The sequence below is a fragment of the Aotus nancymaae genome, unplaced genomic scaffold (genome assembly GCF_030222135.1).
Source record: "Aotus nancymaae isolate 86718 unplaced genomic scaffold, 86718_ANA_hifiasm-v0.15.2.pri h1tg000008l, whole genome shotgun sequence".
In the NCBI taxonomy this organism is placed as follows: Eukaryota; Metazoa; Chordata; class Mammalia; order Primates; family Aotidae; genus Aotus; species Aotus nancymaae.
Genome location: NW_026988419.1, coordinates 43,219,339 through 43,244,924, shown reverse-complemented (window position 1 = coordinate 43,244,924; position 25,586 = coordinate 43,219,339). Strand labels below are relative to the sequence as shown.

Genomic DNA, 25,586 nt, shown 5'->3' with positions numbered 1-25,586 from the left:
CCTGACCTCAAGTGATCCACTCGCCTCGGCCTCCCAAAGTGCTGGGTTGGCAGGCATGAGCCGCTGCACCCAGCCATGATAATGCTTTTCCTAATAAGCAGTTGCATCTACTCAATTTCTCAGTTGAATCTGCTCCTTTTCATTGTACTTTAAGGTTGGTGATATTATCTTTATTTACATATTTTTCTTTTATTTATTACATGTATTTCTAGTTAATCCGACATCATTACAATCTGAAATGCCTAAAGGAATCTACTCGTTTGTATCCTATTTTCTTTCTGAAAATCGATGTTCCTACAGCTGATGTTGATGTAAATTTAACACCAGATAAAAGTCAAGTATTATTACAGAATAAGGTAATCCTTTTCAAATAATTTTTTGTTATGCTATTTATAAACATATTCCTGTTTTCATATAAAAAAGCTTTGTTTATATTTTTCTTTATTTAAAATGTTGTCTATTTTCATATTTTCCCCTAAGATTTGTTAATTTGTATTTTTAGGAATCTGTTTTAATTGCTCTTGAAAATCTGATGACGACTTGTTATGGACCACTACCTAGTACAAATTCTTGTGAAAATAACAAAACAGATGTTTCCACAGCTGACATCGTTCTTAGTAAAACAGCAGAAACAGATGTGCTTTTCACTAAAATGGAATCATCTGGAAAGAATTATCCAAATGTTGATACTTCAGTCATTCCTTTCCAAAATGATGTGCATAATGATGAATCTGGAAAAAACACTGATGATTGTTTAAATCACCAGATAAGTGTTGGTGACTTTGGTTATTGTCATTATAGTAGTGAAAATTCTGATATTGATAAAAACACTAAGAATGCTTTTCAAGACATTGCAATGAGTAATTTATCCTGGGAGAACACTCAGATGGAATATAGTAAAACTTGTTTTGTAGGTTCTATTAAGCACACCCAGTCAGAAAATGGCAATAAAGACCATATAGATGAGAGTGGGGAAAATGAGGAAGAATCAGTCCTTGAAAAATCTTCAGAAATTTCTGCAGATGATTGGAGCAAGGGAAATATACTTAAAAATTCAGTGGGAGAGAATATTGAACCTGTGAAAATTTTAGTGCCTCAAAAAAGTTTACCATGTAAAATAAGTAATAATAATCATCCAAGCCCTGAACAAAAGAATCTCAATGAAGGTCCATGTAACAAAAAATCAAATGTAATACATAATAAATCTGGACAAGTTACAGCTTATGATTTACTTAGCAATCGAGCAATCAAGAAACCCATGTCAGCAAGTGCTCTTTTTCTTCAAGATCGTCGTGCTCAGTTTCTCATAGAAAATCCTAAGACTAGTTTAGAGGATGCAACAATACAAATTGAAGAACTGTGGAAGACACTGAGTAAAGAGGAAAAACTGAAGTAAGTTTCAAGAGCTTGAATGTGACCTGAATTCTATATGACTCACTGTTTAAAGGGAATTATTTACGGAAAAGCAGAACGGAAAATAATGGCTTGGATAGAGTACCTTTTTTGGTAACACTTTTTTGTTGTTAATTTAGGTTTTTTGCTGGGCAGGAACTTGTATTATTTTGTTTTTTGTTTAATATAAGCCTTAACTGCTTTCTAATTTATTAAGTTTGTTGTTAAAGGTTTTCCATTCATCTCAATTTCAAACCACGATTATCTTCTATTTCTTTTTGTTTTATGTTTAATAACTTGCCTGTGGTAGAACTTTTTTTTTTTTTTTTGAGATGGAGTTTCGCTCTTGTTACCCAGGCTGGAGTGCAATGGCGCAATCTCAGCTCACCACAACCTCCGCCTCCTGGGTTCAGGCAATTCTCCTGCCTCAGCCTCCTGAGTAGCTGGAATTACAGCACGCGCCACCATGCCCAGCTAATTTTCTGTATTTTTAGTAGAGACGGGGTTTCACCATGTTGACCAGGATGGTCTCGATCTCTTGACCTCGTGATCCACCTGCCTCGGCCTCCCAAAGTGCTGGGATTACAGGCGTGAGCCACCGCGCCTGGCCCATGGTAGAACTTTTTAAAAAAGCTTTTGCATTATAGCAGTTATAACTGATGTTTTTAATACCTTAACTGTTCCTTTTCTAAATTGGTCTCCAAAATATGTAACACAACACAAAAAATTTAGTATCGCAGATTCAATTTAGTGTTGTTCATTCATACTGTTTCTATTCAGTATAACTTAAGGCTTGCTTCTAAGATGCATTATGTATTATAACTTATAAATGATAGTGGGTGTTTTTATTATGTAAATAGGTGGTTTGATCTGTCTTTGATTAGAATATTACTTGCCATCTTTAAATTAGATATCTGAATAAATGTTCCAAAATAACATGATGAATGTTTCTAATTGACTTAGGACACTTAATATAAACACAAAGTATATTCTGGTGATCTAACCCAGCAGAAAATGAGAGTGGAATTATACCTCCAATCATATACAGGTATCTAAGTATCTCAATATTATGTCAAATATGTGGACACAATTTTAAAGGTAATTCATCATCCAGAGTTTTTATTTGGTGTTAGACTACTTAAATACTTGACCAGTATTTTTATTTTTTTATTCTTTCCTTAGCTTATTCAGTCTTATAAAAACAGTATCAATTTAAAATGACAAAGACCACTGTTAACACCAAAACAAAAAGCTTCCATAAAGCTTTTCTCTTCAGCCTTTTGTTGTCAGGCTTTTTTTTTTTTTAAGTGGGAATGGTTACTGTGTTTTGTTCTTTTGGAAATAGCCACAAAAGTAGACATTTTGAAGTGTGAAGCCATTACCCCATTTCACCACCCATCATTCTCATGGTCAGTCCTGTTAGTACTGTTTTAGCCATACTTCCATTCACTTTCTTTCCCTTTATTATTCTGAAGCAAATCATAGGCATATCATCTATTTCAGTATGTTAACTCTAAAAGATAAAGAAACTCATATTTTAAAACCATAATAAAATTGTTATAACTTTTTTTAAAGGTATATATTCCTTAACATATCAAATACTCAGTGTTCAAATTTATAAACATTTCATAAATGTCAGATTTTTAAAGATTTGTTTTGAATTATGATGCAAATAAAGTTCACATAATTGTGATTGTCTTTAGTTTTATCTGAATGATACAACTATGCAATTTAAAGGTGAGGGGACTTAACTTTTAAATGCAATAAGCCCACAAAAGTTGAATTGCATTGCCCAAGGAAATGAATTGACAATTGTCTGGGAATAGGAAAAAAGCGTAGATGTTTCAAGTTCTTATGGAAATAGGGACAGTGTACAAGCTTATGATGAAAACTTACTTTGCTGGCTGTTCCTTGCAGCCTCACAACAGCAGGTATCTTTCCAGTTGCCTTTTGAGGAATGTTTGCATTGTTTCTCCTTGTGGATCCCAGGGTGTCAGGTTACTAGGATTATGATTAATAGGCCTCATCTAAAAATCTGTTTGCCATCAATTACCAGAATATTTCAGGTAATATTCTGGAATCAGTCTTACGTTCTCTCATATTGCCGTAAAGTAGACAAAAGAGACATTGATGATCAAGACAGGCCTCTGAAGCTTCACCTGGGTTCTAACCACAGTTCTTTGTTAGCTTTTTATTAAAAAATATGGACAATCTCTCATGGATTGTTGTGAGGATTAAATAAGATATTATGTGTTATGATATAAGATCAATTACCAACACATGATTGCTCACAATGTCAGTATGATCAGTTTTTAATCTATGAAAGGGAGTTTTTCTGTTGAGAATAACATTTTTCATATGCCGAGTCAAGATTAAATTGAATTTGGAGGCCAGAAATAGAAACCTGTGAAGAAAATATAGGTATCTTGGGATCCAAGGTCTACTGTATGTCACAGAGTACTGTGCTAGAACCTTTCAGAGCCAGGGGTCCTGGGACCATGATCAGCTAAGTCCGGAATTATGATTAGTGAGAAGGTAGAGCAAAAATGGTATGACATCTAAGAATCACACCAACTACCACTTCTCTCCCTGTCTTTATCTTGGAGTTCTTTCCATGAATCTAAATTCTCTAAGGTTTATTAAGGGATATGAGAGTAGACTCCTCTTCTGTAGACCTTCAGTCCTTCCTTTTCTTTCTTCTTTTTTATTTCCTGTTTTCCTTTTCCTTTCTTCTCTCCATCCCTCCTTTCCCTTCCCTTCCTCTAACTAGGAAATATTAAGGGCTTTCTGTGTATGAGGCCTGATGTACTCTAGCTAATCACTTCAGTTATAAATAAAACATACTTTCCCAACTCATGAATGGTGTAGGCTAGTAACAAGAATGTGATGAGCTTTAAGATATAAGTTTTAAATTTAAGGAATTATAGAAACACTTGGGAGTTGGACTTAATATTATCTATGGGACAGGTAATGCTTCCCTGCATAGACATTAACCAGTAGGATTTTAGGGAATTGTATAGGTAGAAGGAACATTATGTGAGAAGGCCCAGAAGCTACAAGAAGCATGGTATTATTAAGGGAATAAGATTTTCTCTATGACAGGAACAGAATATGAGAGAGTATGAGTAAAGAAAGATAGGGGAAGGTGGGGGATGGACAATGGAAGGTTCTCAAAGCTATAACAAAGAGTTTGAATAAGGAGTAGGATCAGGATTATTCAGTTATTAAAATCCTGATGAGAGCTTGGGACAGACTTTGGAGTCAGGGGGTTACTTTCATTGTTTTAGTTCTTCCTTTCTGGAGTTTCTTTCTTACTCGCCTTTCTTCTAGCTAATTAAAATTCAGATTTAGGCATGTGCCCTACCACTGGGGTCTCAGTCAGTTGACATTAGCTTGAATTTTCATTTGCAGTAGTTTTAAATATATTGCTATTTAAGAAAAGTATTGCAATTATGAAAATGATAAACTTTATAACTAAATGCAATGTTTAGTCACAAGAACATTATTTTAATTGACTTCTGGCCAAATCAGGATTAATATTTTCCATTCAGGTGACTAAATCCGTTATTGACATTAAGTACAATGGTAGCAGCTGCTTTTACTTAACATTTACTTAATACTCCTTTGGACATAACTTTTTGTATTTCCCAAAGAACTAATTAAATTGACTTCTTCAGTAAATCGAAAGATGAATACCATATGTGAAAATTTGCATATTATAATTAATTACAAATGGTACCTTTGTTTTGAACTCATTTTACCATGGCATGGGAAAAATATTTAATTTGAATGTCTAAGAGCTAAAAATACTATTTCTAGGACATAGAGAAAGTAAACTATTGAAAATCATGTGTTTTATATAGCTAATCCAGAATCTCAGATTCTAAGTAGAAAATAACTTTAATATGGGATGGTAATGTAACCAAAGAAGCCTTTTTTAAATGTAGTTTACAAGGAAACATTCTCATCCAGATCATATTTCTTCATTCAGCACACATGTACTGAACACAAACTACATGCCATGCCGTGGTCTCCTGTCTGTTAAATCTCACTTTTCACATTTAGCACTATTCTCTCAATAATATTTTTATTTCTTCACATTCCATATTTTTCCTTGAGATTATTATATGTATATAATAAAATTCAGCTATTGTTTTAAGAGTATGAGACTAGAAATGGCCGTAATTCTCTAGTGTCAAGTTTAAAACTTTCTTTAAAAATAATCTTTTAGCAAAGTTACTTAATTTCCAACCATTACTCGCACCTTCACTGTAAGATTTCTGTTTCTTGGTAGAAAATAATGATAGCAAAACTTTTATCACCATTTACTCTGTGCTAAGTAGTATTCTACATACTTGGCACACTTTAACTCATTTCATTTTTCACAACAAAACTGAAGTAGATGTAGCTTATACATATGTTACAGTAGAGCATAGTGAGACACAGAAACATTAAATAATTTTCATAGGTTTACAGAACTGCTAAGTGGCAGAACCAGGCCGGGCTGTCTTCAGGGCCTGTATTCTTAATCACCACACTTTGCTGAACACATAGCAGTAGTTTCCAATTCTGGCTGTGTACTGGAATCACCTGTGGCCCTATCTCAACCTAGGCCTAGGAATTAGAAGCTCTGAGGGTGGGATCCAGGTATCACTTTTTAAGAAAAGGGGTGACATTAACCACTGTGCTATGTCTTTGGCTCCAGAAGTTTCATTTTCCTCATGTTATTGTTGACAAAAAGATCTCTTTAACTTTTAACCAGTGAATGTTTTTTAATTCTTGAGTTCTTAGAATCTATCCAATATAATTTTTGAAACATCCATTATCTTGTACCTTTGAAATTGAGTTATAGGGAATTCCTCAGATCTGGAATTGACCCATTTCTTTATTCATTCTCTCTTTTTCTGATTGCTTGTGGCTCAACACTTTCTTGCGGCTCAACTAAAAAAAAATTTTTTTTTTTTTTTTGAGGAAGGTCTCTAGTTCTGTCAGTTCCTGAGGAAGGAGTATATACTGTTGCCATTCTGGCTTCTTATGCTTACTATTTGCATGGTGTATCTTTTTTCAGCCTTTTAGACTGTCATGTCTTTGTATTTCAAATGTAATCCTTGTAGATAAAGTTGGGTGTTACTTTTTAAATTCAGTTTGATAATCTTTGCCTTTGGATTTCAATATTTAGTCCATGTAATATAATAACTGACATGGTTTGATTTAGGTCTGCCATTTTCCTGTTTGTTTTCTGTTTGTCCCATCTCTGTTTTGTTCTTCTGTTCCTCCTTTCTGGGGGGAGAGGAGGCCTTTAGGGTTAAAAAATATATATATTTTAGTATCTAATTTTAATTTCTTTATTGAGTTTCCGTTAGTTTTTCTTTGGTGATTACATTATGTATCCTTAGCATAATCTACTTGGAGTTAATAAAATGGAAAAACCCTGTAAGTATAATTTCACTTATGTTTGGTGTCACTTCTTAATAGTGCACATATACTGGCAACTAATTCTCATCTTTATCTGAAAATGTCTATTTCATCTTCATTTTTGAAGGACTTGTTTTTTCAATGAGATAGCCAAATTCTAGGTTCTTTTACCACTTAAAAGATTTCACTGCCAGCAGTGTGCGGTGGCTCACGCCCGTAATCCCAGCACTTTGGGAGACTGAGGCACGTGGGTCACCTGAGGTCAGGAGTTTGAGACCAGCCTGGCCAACATGGTGAAACCCCATCTCTACTAAAAATACAAAATTAGCTGGGTGTGGTGGTGCATGCCTCTAATCCCAGCTGCTCTGGAGGCTGATGCAGGAGAATCGCTTAGAACGTGGGAAGCAGAGGTTGCAGTGAGCTGAGATCGTGCCAGGGCACTCCAGCCTCAGCAAAAGAGGGAGACTCTGTCTCAAAAAAAAAAAAAAAAAAAAAGGATTTCACTGTCATTTGGCTCTTTACGATAGCCATTATTTTTGCTGTTTCCTCTTTGTACTGTTTTTTTTCCTCTCTGCTTTCAGGATTTTATCTTAATCTTTGGTTTTCAGCAGTTGAATCTCATATACCTACCTGTGAATTTCTTTGCATTAATTCTGTTTGGAGGTTTGCTGACCTTGCATCTGTAAGTTTTATTTCCCCAAGTTTGCTGATTGTCAACCCAAATTTCTTCATATTTTATTTTCTTTCCCAGTTTCCATTTTTTATCTGGGACTCCAATGACGTATGTATTAGATTGTTTGTTTTCCCATTGATCACCGCAATGCCTTTCCAGTTGTCTTCACTTTTCTGTAAAGTGAACACAACACATTTTATCATATCTATTGATCTGTCTTCAACTTTACTGACCCTTTCTTTTCCCATCTCTGATCTGCTGTTAAGCCTATCCAGTGAAAATTTAATTTCTGATACTATATTTTTTAGGTCTAGAATTTCCATTGTATTTTTTGTTTTATAATTTCCACTTCTCTGTTGAGATTCCCCCTTCTATTCTTGCATGATGATGATCTTTTAATGTTTAATGCTTAAGACCTTAAACATTTATTAAAATTTGTTTTTAAATGGTTTTTTGATAATCCTAACATCTGGGTCATCTTGAGGTTGGCTTCTACTGACCACTTTTTGTTTTACCATGACTCACATTTTCCTGTTTTGTTAGAGTGGTAACTTTTGAATGTACAGTGGGGCATTGCGGATGATATGTTTAAAACTCTGGGTTCTGTTATCTTCTTCTGGAAAGTGCTGATTTTTGTTCTACCAGGTATTTAAATTACTAACAGATCATCTTGAGCTGTGGAGATTTTGTTTTTTACTTTGTTAGGGAGAAGCTGTTTCAGTTTTGTTCTTGGTCCCAGGGCAACTTCCTTAGTTTAGGACATAGGTTTTTTATCATAGGATGTGGCCCTCTTCCAGTTTTAGTTGAAAGCCCAAAGTGTTTCCCAGGCCATGAAACTGGAATTCAGCTTCCAAACTTTGTTTCCCCTGCAATGAGCAGAAGCTGAAATCTCTGTTCAACTCATTTAGCCTTGTAATGGCTGTTTTCCTTTGGGTTCCCACACATGGGATTTTCTTTCTCAATTTTCAGTTGTTCTGGAAGCAGATAGCTCTGTGTCTTGGAGACTCGAGCTAATAACATTGCAACATTCTGATTGAGTTCTGACCACCCTGCTCCCTCTTAATACCGGGAATTGCCCCTCTGGGTAAAAGTTGTATAAATGTGGGTTTCTGTCTCTTTTTTTCGCTCCCCCAAGGAGTGAATCCATTGCAAATTTTTTCTACTTTTGGCTGTTCTTAATTGCCCACTTTAAATAATTGAGTTTTGTTTTTGTTTTTTTTGAGGCACAGTCTCGCTCTGTTGCCCAGGCGGGAGTGTAGTGGCACAATCTTGGCTCACTGTAACTTCTGTCTCCTGGGTTTGAGCGATTCTCCTATCTCAGCCTCCCAAGTAGCTGGGACTACAGGTGTACACCAACATGCCTGGATAACTTTTGTATTTTTAATAGAGACAGGGTTTCTCCATTTTGGCCAGGCTAGTCTCGAACTCCTGACCACAGGTGATCTGCCTGCCTCTGCCTCCCAAAGTGCTGGGATTGTAGGCATGAGCCACCATGCCCTGCCAATAATTGATTTTTATATTTTGTTAAGTGTTTATCATAGTTATATGCAGGAGAGTTAATCTAATACATGTTCCTTTGTCATTACTATACCTGGAATGCCAGTTCTTTATTTTTATAAAATTTACCTCAGATGGTTAATATGTTTCTGATTATGATCTCATTAGTTCTATTTTATTTCTATTCTTAGATATGAAGAGAAGGCTACTAAAGACTTGGAACGATACAATAGTCAAATGAAGAGAGCCATTGAACAGGAGTCACAAATATCATTAAAAGATGGCAGAAAAAAGATAAAACCCACCAGCACATGGAATTTGGCCCAGAAGCACAAGCTGAAAACCTCATTATCTAATCAACCAAAACTTGATGAACTCTTTCAGTCCCAAATTGAAAAAAGGAGTCAAAATATTAAAATGATACAGATCCCCTTTTCTATGAAAAACTTAAAAATAAATTTTGAGAAACAAAACCAAGTTGACTTAGAAGAGAAGGATGAACCTTGCTTGATCCACAATCTCAGGTTTCCTGATGCATGGCTAATGACATCCAAAACAGAGGTAATGTTATTAAATCCATATAGAGTAGAAGAAGCCCTCCTATTTAAAAGACTTCTTGAGAATCATAAACTTCCTGCGGAGCCACTGGAAAAGCCAATTATGTTAACAGAGAGGTATGATGATGTAATATTTTTTAACTGTAAAAATATTTATTATAATAGTTTATACTAGATTAGAAATTGAAGGTAGAAGGTTGAGAATGTTTCCTAGTAAGGAATAGTGGTTTTTGGGTTTTTTTTTAATCTTTTAAAAATTTGACTTCTAGGCCAGGCACTGTGGCCCACACCTGTAATCCCAGTACCTTGGGAGGCTGAGGCAGGTGGATCACGAGGCCAGGAGTTTGAGACCAGCCCGGCCAACATAGAGAAACCCTGTGTCTACCAAAAATACAAAAATTAGCTGGATGTGGTGGCATGTACCTGTAGTCCCAGCTACTTAGGAGGCTGAGGCAGGAGAATCACTTGAACCTGGGAGGCAGAAACTGCAGTGAGCCAAGATGGCACATTGCACTCCAGCCTGGGTGAAAGAGCGAGACTGTCTCAAAGAAAAAAATTTGATTTCTAATCCTTACTGGAATTGTTTATAAATGATATCAGAATACATAGTTCACTTCTACATTTAATAAATATGAAGTTGATTTCTCTTGTACATTAGTAACTTCTCTGGGGCAATTTTGAAGTTAGATTGTCATGACTTTATTCCATTATGTACTATTGTTTTAACATTTTCAAACACATAATGAAATAGAAGTATACAAAGAATATCTTTATCAGTAATTATCAAGACTGCCACATTTGCTTTGCCTTTCTAGATAGTATATACACATACATTTTCTTTCCTTTGCCAAAGTAGTTTAGAACAATTCCTCTTCCTACATCTTTCCTTACTTCTCTCTCAAAATATGGCTGTTTTCTCACCTGACCACAATACCTTTTTCATACCTTACATAATAATAACTCCTTGGAATTGTTCCTCATTATGTCAAAATGCCTTTTTTTTACAGTTTTTAAAAAATTCTATATTTAATTTGTATCTAAACAAGATCCATGTATTACATTTGGTTATCTTGTTTACATCTCTTAAAAATCATTTTATTATTGTACATACTGAGTCATTTGTTCAGTGGAATGTCCTGTTGTCTCTATCTGTTTGCTTTCTTAGGGTGTTCAGCTTCTTTTTCTCTCCCCCTTGTTTAATTGGAAGTTAGCTTACGAGAACTGAATACATTTAGATTCTACTTCCTGGTGCCTATTTCATAGATTGGCTGTGTGCTTTATACTTCATCACATCAAAAGGCACTGTCACTAGGTTCAGCTAATGATAGCCTGTCTTTCACATGAAAGTTTCCCATCAACCTTTCCATGTAGTGGTGCCATTCATTGATGATTTTTGCCTGAAATAATTTTATTATTGGTTGTAATAACTTTCTTTTCCTATTCTATATGAGCAAATTGCTTTCTGTAAAAATAAATAACCTTGGATGACAAAGCCTGGGGAGACAAAAATAAATTTAAAGATTAAAAAATAATGACTAACTTACTAACATTTCTCTTTTTTAACTTAATATTTCTTTTTCAGTCGAACACACGTAGAAGAGAATCATGACAAAAATAATAAAAACCTGAAATTTAAAAAGATAAGAATTTGTTCACTAGGACACATCATTAGATAACTGTTTCAGAACTTCCAAGAATAAAGCAGAAATCATTTATAAAATATGTTAAAAGTCTTGTTAAAGATACTGCAGTCTTGGAGGAGACAAAAATAAGGACAGAACACAGAAAAACATCTGTTAAGTCTGTCTTTTTAAATAAGGCAACAGCAACCATATTAACCAAAATCCAGTATTTTTCATTGTGTTCTCTTGAGATTGGCTTAGGAAACTGTCAGAGGAAGAATTAGAAAATAGTTCCTTAGGCTACATTCAAACAGTTTAAACACCTGGTGGTGCTTTTTGCTTTCTTCCCTAAAAAAGAGTTAGGGTACATCTGAATTTTTAGACTTGACTGCTTTTCTGAATGGCATTTGTAAACTTCATTGACATTTCAAAAATCTTTTTGTGCTTTTTGAATTAGAGGTTTTTAAAAATATTTTTCTATGTGATATTCTGTTATTCAAAAAACAAATACATTAAAAACTATTATTTTGGGACCATATTGGCCTGAAAATAAATCTTTCTTAATTGAGCCTAAATAGGAATAAAGATTAATTCAAAATAGTTTATTTTTTTCTTCTTTTGGAGTGTGGCATCCCCATCACAGTTAATGATGTAAGTTTTTCAGAACGGAGTCATGGACCAATTTATTCCCACAATGTGACAATATGGACAGGGTAATTATAGGTTGGGCTCAGTTTTCTTGCCAGAGTTCTAATGCTGTTTGTGTAACTCACTTCTGAATGGAATAATTTTGGTATCTATAAAACATAAAGTAAGGGCTCAATAATTACAATGATGGCTAATATTTATTGAACATTTACTATATGATAGGAACTTGGCAAAGTTTAATTGTGGAGCATGCACCATTAATTGCTATACAGTATCATAATCATTACCACGACCACCATCCCTACTGTCTCTCAGATGAATTTTTAGGACATTAGTTAGATGAAACAGAGTACATGTAAAATATAACCAAAGCTCTCTTCTCTGTAATATCAGCTCTTACAGCCAATGACTAATAGATCCTGACCAAGCCTAAAACCAATATGCAAGGTTGATTTGTACCCTAGATGATCTTTGGCTTCCTCAGAATTCTTCACCACTCAGAATCATTTCATATGCCACCTTTGGCAAACATGCCATACCTGCAGTAGACTGAAAGAAGCTCTCCCAACCTCTAAATTGATTAATATATAAGTTCCTAGAAGAAAGAGATATATGTTTATCTTTTTGTTACAGAAGAAACTTGGAATAGCAATTGAAAATTTGGCAGGATGGACCACCTAACTTGACTATTATTGTATCTGTTTTGAATGGATAAAATGGAATTATTTTTAAAGTTTTCATTTGTATTATATTTAGAGAGAGCCATTTTTAAAATTTCACATTGATTTGTAACATTCTAGAAGACAGATTGTCTTCTTTCTGTTCCTCCTTTCTGTATACTGTGTGCAGTAGATATCAACAGAAATGTAAAAAGTGGTTTCTCATAGGGCTACTTATATACCTTTGTATTTTGGTTAATGATAACACTTGTCAAAAGGCCCTTGGATTAACTTTTTCCCATAAACCCTCTTATTTTGTGTATTTAATAAGTTAAAGAGCCATAATTTCTTTTGCAGTCTTTTTAATGGATCTCATTATTTAGACGTTTTATATAAAATGACAGCAGATGACCAGAGATTCAGTGGATCAACTTACCTGTCTGATCCTCGTCTTACAGCAAATGGTTTCAAGATAAAATTGATACCAGGTATGATAGTATGGTTCACTATTTTCTTTTGTGCTCAGTATGGAAATTCATTGGGTGGATTTAAAAAAAAAGAGAATCCGTCTGGCTAGAGACTTCAGTTTTCCTGGCTGGCCCCTTCTCTGCTCTTTTGTAGTTTTCATACTCAACTGCCTTCTGCCCTACCTTCTTTTACTTTCTCTTCATCTGGTATCAAAGGGTTACAGTGGAACCATGAGGAAGGACTCCACTGTCTTCCTTCTGCCTCTAAACTTGTCATGCCCAAAGTATAGAAAAACAGAGTTCAACCAAAACAATGTTTGAAGATTTTTAAAGGAATGTTTTACTGAGATACGAAAATAAGTTAAAAGAATATACAAGAGCCATGGAGCTGGGTATATAAAGAAAATACGTTGGGGTCCCAAACATAAACTAATTTTACTTGATTTTTGTGGTTTTAAGGATACCTAACCTAAACTTCTTACCTGTCACCTCAATTCTATTAGTCCAAATCCCAGCACTACCATTTAAAAACAATGTGTTTTGGGGCAAGTCAGCTGGCCACACTGTTTTTATTGATAACAACTAAAAATTACTGAATTATTATGTACAGGGCTCTATTCTAAGTATTAAATGCATTAATTTAATCTCCCTAATATCCCTGTAAAGTAGGTTCTATTGCTGTCCCCATTTTACAGATGGAAAAATTGAGGCATAAGAAGTTAAGTTTGCTCAAAGGGACACAGTTATTGGTAGAACCAGGATTTGAACCTAGGCAATCTGCCTTTAGAGCCTAGCTATTAACTCATTTATTATATTGCCTTCCTGTCAAAATTTAGATATTTACTTCATGAAGTATTTGTGAGCATTAACCAAGGTAACAGTTAAGTCAGTGAGCATGGTACTTGGCAATGGAAGATGCCCACATAGTCTCTTTTCTTACCATCCTTCAGCCCCCCTTTAGCAGGCTTGCTGTCATTTCTTTTATTCTTCCTAGAAATATTTCTTCCTCAGGGTCCATGGCATCTTAAAATTTATGTGAAGTGAATTTACTTGAAGCAAGGGATAGGTGGGTGTGTTTGTTTTATTGACTTAATCTGTTTTTCTAATTAACTATATGGCGTTGTTGGCAAGTACCAGTTTTTTCATGAAAGATATTAAACAGGCTGGGCATGTTGGCTCACGCCTGTAATCCCAGCACTTGGGAGGCTGAGGTGGGTGGATCATCTGAGGTCAGGGGTTCAAGACTCACCTGGCCAATGTGGCGAAACCCTGTCTCTACTAAAAAATACAAAAATCAGCCAGGCATGATGGCAAGCACCTATGATCCCAGCTACTCAGGAGGCTGAGGCAGGAGAATCGCTTGAACCCAAGAGGCGGAGGTCACAGTGAGCCAAGATCATGCCACTGCATGCCAGCCTGGGCAACAGAGTGAGACTCTGTCAAAAAAAAAAAAAAAAGATGTTAAACAGCAGGTTGTTATTGTTGTTTTAAGGATAACTATTCTTTCTTACATCCCACTCAATTCCAAAAGCATATTTATTTTTGAGCTACCCAGTAAGTTTATATCTGACAGATGCTTTCAGCTCTTAGCTTTTAGAAAGTATTTTTAAAATCTTATTGAATGCCTGATACTTTCAATAGTATCAAAGATGCAAAAATGATTAAGTCACCTGCAAACTGACTTTATTTGATTGGAATTAACTTTACTTAGATTATCATCAGCATTATTTCCCTTGTCAATAACAGAGCAAGTTAAAGACACTTACGTTTTCTTTCTTCATTTCTTTGTTTTTTCATTTTTAAAAAATAAGTTGTATTTTCTTAACAATTCTATCTTGTGAGAGTATTCTTTACACTAACTTTGAGTCAACAGTTTGCCTGTAGTCACAATACATTTTTGGATAAGGATAAAAGCATTTGAAAGAGAAGGAATACATCTGGCCTTGAGAGAGAAGATTCTCAGTGTGACCCTAAGAACTTTACATGCTAATGGGAATAGCTTTCTGTCCTGCATAAATCAGAATTCCATATTTTAAGAAGTGAAAACTTGTCAAACCACTTACTCATTTGATATATTTTCCCTGAAAATTGGTAAGCATTTCACAGTATTTTATGGAAAGTTTTCAAAGGTTATTGTTACATAGTTCCAAATGTCTCTAACTTTTCCATATCTGAATTTTGCAAACACAGAAGTTAAAATATTGCTCAATTTCTTTGTTTGTTGCCAGATACTTCTTACCCATTTCCACTAATAATTCTGTGAAACGTGTATAATTTTCCAGAGCAAATGTAGTTAGTATTAGACTTTTCATTCTAATCATACTAAAAGATTTAGGACTACCAATAGTGAAAAGTCACTTAGACTGATATTTTTGGAAATTTTCATATCTATAGGTAAAAGAGATGTAAACTAGAATATTCTGCCACTACTTCTTTGCCTATCCACACACAGTTTTGAGTTCCATTCACGTTCCCCCTGTTGCTCAAACTCACTTTGTCTCCACTATTAGTCCATTTGTGTTGCTATAAAGGAATAGCTGAGACTGTAAGGAATGACCGCAAGCAGCCTACTTTATAAAGAAAAGAAGTTTATTTGGCTCATGGTTCTGCAAGCTGTACACGAAGCATAGTGCCAGCATCTGCTTTCCTTTTACATTTTAGTTCCAAGTTTAAGTCATTTCTTTGCTGCCATATCTGATGGTAGCCATGCCACTTCTTGAACGATTTGCTGCTTAGAAATTTCTTTCACTAAATAGCGAAATGAAATAGTGATGGCCTAGGTCATCACTCTTAAGTTCAAACTTCCACAGATCCTAAGGGAAGAGGTATCCAATCTTTTGACTTCCCTGGGCCACACTGGAAAAATTGTCTTGGGCCACATGTAAAATACACTAACACTAACAGTAGCTCACAAGCTTTTAAAAATTTACAAAAAAACTCTCATAATGTTTTAAGAAAATTTACAAATTTGTGTTGGGCCACATTCAAAGCCGTTCTGGGCCATATGTGGCCCATTGGACAAGCTTGCCCTAGGGCATGGATACAGTGCAGCCAGATCCTTTCTGGGACATAAAAAGGGTGACATTTACTCCAGTGCCTAGTAAATTCCTAAATATCATCTGAGACTTTATCAGCCTTTTCACTGTCCGTATCAGCATTTTAGTCACAACCATTTAACCAGTTTCTAAGAAGTTCCAGACTTTCCCTTATCTTCCTGTCATCTTCTGAGCTCTCAAACTCTTTCAGCCTCTGCTCTTACCCAGCCCCAAAACCACTTCTACATCTTCAGTTATCTTTATAGCAGTGCCCCACTCCTCAGTACTAATTTTTTGTGTTAGTTCGTTTGTGTTGCTATAAAAGAATACCTAAGACTAGGTAATGTATAAAGAAATGAGGTTTATTTGGCTCATGGTTCTGCAAGCTGTACATGAAGCATAGTGCTAGCATCTGCTTCTGGTAAGGTTCTCAGAAAGCTTACATTCATGGCAGAAGGGGACGAAGAGCCAGCATGTCACATGGCGAAAGAGGGAGCAAGAGAGAGATGCCAGGCTCTTTTAAACAACCAGCTCTGTGTGAACTACCACAGAGACCTCACTCATTACCATGGGGATGGCACCAAGCCATTCATGGTGGATCTGCCCCCATGACCCAAGCACCTCCCACTAGGCGCACTTCTAATAGTAGAGGTCACATTTCGACATGAGATTTGGAAAGGACACACATCTAAACCATATCATCTTCCTTCATTGAACTCTGTATCTCATCCTGTAATGCTTGATAATACAGTATTGTATATTATTCTCCAGTTGTTCTCTGGGATAAATGTTAGGATACTGTCTCTGTAGTCTGCCACCATTGCACCTGCCATCCAGGTCAAGGATCTAGTCTGAAATTGGGAACAGGTAAGGGATTGGATTATTGAAGTCTCAGGATTTGTAACTCTTCAAGTTATATCACGTGTCTTTTTTTAAATTAATCCATTGATAGCTACTACTTATCCAAGATTGGACTGTCCCTTTTCCTTTAATTCCAGGTAGCATTATGTAGACTTTATGAAAGAACACTGTTACACAGATACAGCCAAAGAAGACAAATCTTTGCTATTTTCAAAAAACATACATTCTAAAGCCAAATCTGATGGTTTGAAATATGTGCTGTTATGGATATGTACCCAGTTTTACATCCAATCCTGTAGCTAGTTTTTAGTTTTATTTTTTGAGACAGAGTCTTGCTCTGTCGCCCAGGCTGGAGTGCAGTGGCACAATCTCAGCTCACTGCAACCTCTGCTTTCTGAATTAAGTGATCCTCCCATCTCAGCCTCCCAAGTAGCTGGGACTACAGGAACGTACCACCACACCCAGCTAATTTTTTTTTATATTTTTGGTAGAGACGGGGTCTCACCATGTTGGCCAGGCTAGTCTCAAACTCCTGATGTGATTGGCCTGCCTTGGCCTCCCAAAGTGTTGGGATTGCAGATGTGAGCCACTGTGCCCAGTCATTTAGTTTTTTTTTTTTTTTTTTTTTTTTTTTTGAGATGGAGTTTTTTTTTTGAGATGGAGTTTCGCTCTTGTTACCCAGGCTGGAGTGCAATGGCGCGATCTCGGCTCACCGCAACCTCCGCCTCCTGGGTTCAGGCAATTCTCCTGCCTCAGCCTCCTGAGTAGCTGGGATTACAGGCACGCGCCACCATGCCCAGCTAATTTTTTGTATTTTTAGTAGAGACGGAGTTTCACCATGTTGACCAGGATGGTCTCGATCTCTTGACCTCATGATCCACCCGCCTTGGCCTCCCAAAGTGCTGGGATTACAGGTGTGAGCCACCGCACCCGGCCTCTCATTTAGTTTTATTTTAATCACTAAGAGTAATTTAAGTAACAGTTAACATGTCAGTTTTATACATTGTCCTGGTAAAATATTTTGAACAACATTAGTATTTTCTTCTAATTAGTAATATGTTAATGTTACTGTGTGACTTTTTATAATTTGTAAGTTAAAATCACAGAAATAATTCAGGCCTTTAGATATTAAAATGGTACGGTAGAATTTGAAGAGCAGCAGTTGTTAAAACACTTAAACCGGTTTTATTTTAATAAATATCATGGGACTCCATTTTCTCTCCAAAGCAAGAAATGATCTAAACCAGTGTAAGGAACAGAACAGCAATAACTGGGATTAAGTTAAATTATATAAAGCACATGTGGTGTCAGTGAGCACTTATGACTCAATGTGAAATCCTATGGGAAATTACTATTTGTTCTCCAACTAAGGAACAAAACTTTGTCCTGACTGTATTAAAATCTAATGAGGGTTCACTAAATTGTTTTAACAGCAATTTTTGTTTTTAATGGACATGTTCTGGAATATAAACTTAACTATGTGGGTTTTTTTCTTTCAGGAGTTTCAGTTACTGAAAATTACATGGAAATAGAAGGAATGGCTAATTGTCTCCCATTCTATGGAGTAGCAGATTTAAAAGAAATTCTTGATGCTATCTTAAACAAAAATGCAAAGGAAGTTTATGAATGTAGACCTCGCAAAGTCTTAAGTTATTTAGAGGTATGCATTATTTTATACCTATGTTATTATATACAGGGATCCCAACTCCTGGCCATGCCTGTTAGGAACCAGGCAACATAGCAGGAGGTGAACGACCTGCCAGTGGGCATCACCACCTGAGCTCCGCCTCTTGTCAGATCAGTGGCAACACTAGATTCTATAGGAGCACAAACCCAATTGTGAAGTATGCATGCGAGGGATCTAGGTTGTGCACATCTTGTGAAACAGTTTCCTGAAACCATCCCCACTTGCCATCTGTGGAAAAACTGTCTTCCACGAAACCGGTCCCTGGTGCCGAAAGCTTGGGGACCACTGCTAATTCTATATATAGAGGTATTATAGATTGACTAGACTTTAAGATACGTATTTCTTAAAATAGTAAATTATTTCCAAATAGTAAAATATTTTCTGTTAGTTTTATTACGTATTTGCAAGAAGAACACTATTAAAAAAACACTTCATTAAAAGTTTTCCATCATAGACTGATTGTGGTAAACTCTATCATGAATTCTTACCATAACATTTCTTGGGTACATGAAGAAAAACCTTATGAATGAGATGTTTTGCAGTGAAGTTCTTTTTTAAAAAAAAAAATTTATGAATAATCCCCTTAGAAGGGATTCAAAGTAATTCTGCCTTTATAGCATATAGTTGTCTAAAAAGTATTGTAATATAATTCTAAGTCCTGATCTCATGAAGAGCAATAGAAGGGAAGGAAAGTGAAAGATCTGAATTGTTGAATAAGTGGAAATTTTCATTTTTGTGACAGTATTCATCATAAATGAGAAATGTAACAGTGGGTTAAAAAAAGGATTAAGGAAGGTTATAAACTTTAAAATGTCTAAGTATGAGATAGTAGCAGGAAGACAATAATGTTTGCATCTATATCTATATTTTGTTGTAGATATCCCTCAAGATTGACTGGTATTATTTAAAATACAAATCTGAATTCTAATTAAGTTTTTCTCCCTTTTTAAAAATGAGCCATTTTTGTTTACAGTTGATAGTGTGCCTGCTGTATTCTGAAGGTCAGACTTCCTTAACAGAAAAGTCTGCTTGTTACCCCTTCTGAAGTATGTATTCAGTAATGTTCTGTGAATCCTTTAGGACCTTTGTCCCATGGGAATTCCCAGCCTTTTGTGGAGGTAGCTTAACATTGATAGTTTCTAGAGATGTCAAGGGAATATACTCTTGTGAAAGAGTTAGTATGAACTTAAAAGTTGAGGGAGTCGTGGGTAGTGTTTTGTGTACTGAAGAACCCTGTGGGGAGAAATAAGATTTCAGAAATAACAGAAAAAAGGTAATTGGGACTGGTTTTAAATATTTGTTTGCTAATACTTTACCTTTCAGTATATTAAGGCAATAGTGGTACAAGTGTTAAGAAAAATGGCCTGGAAAAAAAGGAGAGAACTTAAACCACAGGGATGCTTCTATTCAAGGTCAATAAGATGAATCAGAGAGAAAGATAGGAAAGTGAAAGGAGAACCAAGAGAGGGGTGGATATAAAAGTCAAGGAAGGAACAAATTTTAAACATAAGCAGTATCACGTTCTGTATAGAAGACCATCAGATATGGCTGCTAGATGGAAGTGATAACATTGAAGAGAACCATAATGGCAAAGTACAATTGTCCTTCTGTAAACTCGGGATTGGTTCCAGCACCACCTGTGGATACTAAAATCCAAGCATACTCAAGTCCTGCAGTCAGCCCTGCAGAACCCACATTTACAAAAAGTTGGTCCTCCGTCTGTATGGATTTTGCATCCCATGATACTGTATTTTCTATCACAGTTGGGGTTGGAAAAAAAAATCCATGTATAAGTGGACCCACACAATTAAAACCAGTGTTATTCAAGGGTCTGCTGTAGTAGGAATAGAAGACATTTGCCAGTGGTTAAAGAGTGGAGCAGTAGTGGGAAGGTAGGCAGCAAGTCACATGATAGTGAAAGGAAGGAAAGAGTATGTTTGGCATGTTTGTATTGAATTGGTGTAAAACTGACAATAAAAAATTGCAGAGGAGGCCAGGTGCAGTGGCTTATGCCTGTAATCCCAGCACTTTGGGACACTGAGGTGGGCAAATCACCTGAGATCAGTCGTTTGAGACTAGTCTGGTCAAATGGTAAAACCCCATCTCTGCCAAAAATTAGCCAGGCATGTGGTGCGCACCTGTAATCCCAGCTACTCAGGAGGCCGAGTGAGGCAGGAGAATTACTTGAACCCAGGAGGTGGAAATTGCAGTGAGCTGAGGACACACACTGCAACACCAGCCTGGGCAATAGAGTGACACTCTGTCTCAAAAAAAAAAAAAAAAAATTGCAGAGGAAATGTTTCCAAAAAGGCAAGAGAGAAGATAGGATATGAATGTGAGGTTTAGAAAGTAGAAACTCTGAATCAAGGGCGGAAAAATGAAAATATTTGTATGTAAACTTAAAAAAAATTTTCTTAATCATTAGAACCTGTGGAATTTTAGGTGAACTTGAGAGACGTCATGCTGATACGTGTGGTGAAAGAGTAGAAGTTACCTGCTGAGAGTGGAGGGGTTGTGGGAAGGCATTTGTAATTTTAGTACAGTAACAAAGATCTGAAAATAAGAGCTGTAGGTTACTTAGAGAGGAATAAGATTTCCAGGTGTCATTGAGGGCTCATAAAAGTTAACATTTGTGTTGGGTCCAGCCAGAACAGTTTTATGACTCTCAACCATGCTCAGAATTTGTCCAAGGGTAGAGATTAGCAAGTTAGATATGGTGGAAGAACAAGAGGTAAGTGAGTGAAGGAAACTTGAACACATATATAAGAAACTGTGTTAGACCCTAGACGGGTATAAAGATAAATTAGATTCTAGTAAGAATGTAAAAAGAGTGCAGGTTGCTAAAGCTAGCATCCTTAATATCTTACTCACTATTCCTACCTTTAAGGAAAGATGACACAAGGGTGCTAGTAGGTCAGGAGAATAAGGAGGGATTGGCAAGATTAAAGGTCAGAGTGAAGAAAAACATGTTTAGTTGAAATAAAGGAATAGGATGGTTGGAAAGAAGAGGGGTGAGTTGTTAAAGAGAATATTAGGACTCAAGATCTTTGAAGTACAGCAGTTTTTAAAAATCTTAAAAGAAGCCAGCTTTGCTAACACTATCTTATCCCCAGACCCACAGTTTTCCTTACCTCAGAAAACAGCATCACCATACCAAAAATATGGACATGATCGTTGATTCTGCATCCCTCATAACCAATCCATCAGGGAGTCTTCTTGACTCTACCTCCAGCTCATGCCAGGAATCTTTATACCCCTCCTCCCTCTCAGTTACCATGACACTAGTCAAAACCTCTCACCAGGACTGCAGTGGCTGCCTGCAAGACTCCTTGCTGCTTTTCTTAACCTGCCTACCTCAAACCACCTGCCTCAACCCACAGCAGTCAGAGTGATTGTTTTAAAATGTGAAACAAATTTCAGGTTTTTGCTTAGATGCTCTCTGGTTACTTGCCTATTCATTCAGATCAAAACACCAATTTCTTACCCTGTCCTAGAGGGTGATCTAGCCTCTGCCTAATTTCCTTTTCTTGTTTTTCTTTTTTAACAACTATGTTGCACCCACACTAAACATTTGGTTCTTTCTGTTCTGTCTGCCTGAGATGCTTTTCTTTCCCCATGATCTTTGCATCAAGGTTTCTTATTTATTTATTTTGAGAAAAGGTCTTGCTCAAAAGCTAGAATGCAGTAGCATGATCACAGCTCACTGCAGTCTTGACCTTCAGGCTCAAGTGATCCTCCTGCCTCGACCTCCTGTGTAGCTGGGACTACAGGCATATGCCACCATGCCCAGCTTTTTTTTTTTTTTTTTTCATACAGACTGGGTCTCACTGTGTTTTCCAGGCTAGTCTCAAACTCTTAGTCTCAAGCAATTCTCCTGTCTTCATCTCCCTAAGTGTTGAGATTACAGACCTGAGTCACCCCACACCCAGCCTGGTTCCATATTTAAATTCAGGCTTAAAGCCATCTCCTCAAGTAATCTTTTTCCATCTCTACAATCACTCTATCATGTGGCCCAGTTTAATTTTGTGCATTATTTTTTGGCTAAAATGTTCTGTCTTATGTCTGTTTTCTGTTTCTCTGCACTAGAATGTAAATTTCACAAGAGCAGGAGTCTTGTTTTTCGGTTCACCACTACATCCTTAGAGCTGACAATATAGTTGATGCTTAACAAATATTTGTTGTGTGAATTCATAATAAGATGAAAATAATCAATATTCTGTCTTCCTTCTTGCCAGGATAATATGTTTTCTGCTTCAGGGTATATCATGGTAAAATGTGTGACTTTCCTTTTGGACAGGGAGAAGCAGTGCGTCTATCCAGACAATTACCCATGTACTTATCAAAAGAGGACATCCAAGACATTATCTACAGAATGAAGCACCAGTTTGGAAATGAAATTAAAGGATGTGTTCATGGTCGTCCATTTTTTCATCATTTAACCTATCTTCCAGAAACTACATGATTAAATATGTTTAAGAAGATTAGTTACCATTGAAATTGGTTCTTTCATAAAACAGTATGAGTCCGGTTTTAAATTATCTTTGTATTATGCATCATATGGTTATTTTTTAAATGAGGATTCACTGACTTGTTTGTATATTGAAAAAAGTTCCAAGTATTGTGGAAAGCATAAATAAACTAATATAAACTATTCATTGTATTCTCAAGAACCAGCCATCATAATACTTAGGAGTTATAGTCTCAGAATTGGAAAATAGGTAGTATTCCCGGTGGTTGATTTACTAGGTCAGCTCTGTGCAGGGAGAAATCAAACATCACACATGCTAGCGTATCTGATAAACAGTGTCAATATTTCTTAAACTATAATGGAGAGAGTGGGAGAAAATGAAAAAATGAAGTTCAGAGGAAGGAGAAAACACCAGAAATCTTTCCATTAACCTCCATTTAGGGAGTAACAGATTAGATGTTGCTCTTTGTTATTTGGTAATTATTGGATTTGGGGGTCAATATTTGTCAGAGAACATTGGAAGAACTAGATTTTTAACAAAATTTAGGTGATTTTGTTGTTGTTGTTTTGAGACGGAGTCTCGCTCTTGTCACGCAGCCAGGAGTGCAGTGGCATGATTTTGGCTCACTGCAACCTCCACCTCCCAGCGATTCTCCTGCCTCAGCCTCCCAAGTAACTGGGATTACAGCCGCCCACCACCATGCCTGGCTAATTTCATATTTTTAGTAGAGATGGGGTTTCACCATGTTGGCCAGGCTGGTCTCACTCCTGACCTTAGGTGATCCCCCCACCACGGCCTCCCAAAGTGCTGGGATTACAGGTATGAGCCACGCCAGGCCATTAGGTGAAAATTATTTATTGTACATATGCCCCTTCCAAAAACCGGGTCCCACAGTGCACCAAAATACCTTTACAAAAAGTTGAAACCTGATTTTTAATGAGTATATTTGTTGTGCAAAGTAAGATATGTTATACTGGATACGATGTCTCCACACACACACCATCTCCCATAATTCTCAAAGATCATCTTTAAATTCCTAAGATCCTTGTGTTAAGAAGTACAAATTGTGAAACCTGGATTCTGCCTTTTCTTCTGGCAACATCATCCTGTTTTGCATGACCCAAAATCCTGCTTCCCCCAACTCTCCATTATCCCTTTTATAAATGTGGAGAGCTTACTTGGAATGATCATTTTAAATAACTGGGTAAACTGAGGGAAGAGAGGCTATCAAAAGATGAAATTTGCATCATACATTCACACTCGCCCTAAGTAAAACGACTCATTTTTTAGCCAATATAGTCTGTATTGGTCCTACAACTATCTTGTAGACGAAGAAACTCATTTTTTCCTACCAGTTCTGAATTGTGCCAAAGCAGGTTGGTAGGAATGGCAGTAGGTATTTACCACCTATTTGCTAGATAGGTTAAGCACTTACCTTGGATGATCTCATTTAATGTTCACAATGAATTTAAAATTGTAGGTACTGTTGAGATTTTAATCCCAGAGCTCCTGTTCTTAACCACCGTTATGCTGCCTGCCATGAGAAATGGGCCCTAAAGAGTTACTTGGGTCAACAAAGCATAGGTAGTTGGGGACTATTAAACACGTCCTGACACTACTTTAACGAATGCTGGAGTAAATCAACCTTGGGGTGCAACTTTTTTTTTTTTTTTTTTTTTTGGTAACAGTCTAGCTTTGTCACCCATGCTAGAGTGCAGTGAGGCGATCTCGGCTCACTGCAACCTCTGCCTCCCAGCTTCAAGCGATTCTCCTGCATCAGCCTCCCGAGTAACTGGGATTACAGGAGTCCGCCACCACGTTCCGCTAATTTTTGTATTTTTAGTAGAGATGGAGTTTCACGATGTTGGACAGGCTGGTCTGGAACTCATGACCTCAAGCGATTCGCCCTTCTCAGCCTCCCAAAATGCGGTAATTACAGGCGCCAGGAACAGCACCTGGCCACGTTTTTCTAACAGTGACTGGAGTAGCAGCTGGTCGTCAATCAGCTGCTTTTTCCAGAACAGGAATGGGCTTCAGGTGAGGGTCTAGCGTCGCCCCACGGACCAATCTTGGTTCACGAGGCCGAGGGCAGCCCAGCAATCACGCGGAAGCCCAGCAATCACCCGCAGCGCTCCCATCCTCCACAGGTCTTTGCAACAGCCCCAGCACCACCCGCGGGACGAAGTGGCTGGAGCTGGGGGCGGCCACGGGGAATCGCTGGTTCCCAGGATGTAGGTAAGAGCCGCTGCGGGCTGAGAGGCTTACCCGGAATTAAGCGCGAGGCGAGGAGATCCGAAGGAAAAGGAAAGCCTCACTCCAAGTTACCCATTTGCCTCTTTAGTCTGGGTTGCTAGAGCCCTTGGCCTGGGAGAAGGACTCTTAAGATGTGAGTTCCAAAGGGCTCTTTAGACCCAATTGTGTTGCTTAGGATCCCAGCCTTGGCTATAGCTACAGGGCTGACCCAAAGCCATATGGAAGTGAGGCTTTCAGGACCCTCTTGGATGGACTCTTTTTTTTTTTGCTTGCCTGCAGAACTGATTTTGATAGTGTTCTCTTTTTTTCCTTTTTAAAATTTTATTGTTATACTTTAAGTTCTGGGGTACA

At 36.9% G+C, this 25,586-nt stretch overlaps 1 protein-coding gene across 6 annotated transcripts in view; it reads left to right on the top strand.

The window, feature by feature from the left end:
- The window catches only part of PMS1 (PMS1 homolog 1, mismatch repair system component), a 116,906-nt gene extending 93,740 nt beyond the window's left edge, over positions 1-23,166 (top strand). For all 6 annotated transcript variants that reach the window (XM_064373242.1, XM_064373243.1, XM_064373239.1 and 3 more), the window contains 6 exons: positions 213-356; positions 503-1,392; positions 9,169-9,651; positions 12,821-12,951; positions 18,326-18,486; positions 22,811-23,166. In XM_064373242.1, the coding sequence (XP_064229312.1) occupies positions 213-356; positions 503-1,392; positions 9,169-9,651; positions 12,821-12,951; positions 18,326-18,486; positions 22,811-22,975 (1,974 nt within the window). In that variant the 3' untranslated portion in view covers positions 22,976-23,166. The remainder of the gene's footprint in view (positions 1-212; positions 357-502; positions 1,393-9,168; positions 9,652-12,820; positions 12,952-18,325; positions 18,487-22,810) is intronic.
- The last annotated feature ends 2,420 nt before the right edge of the window (positions 23,167-25,586 follow it).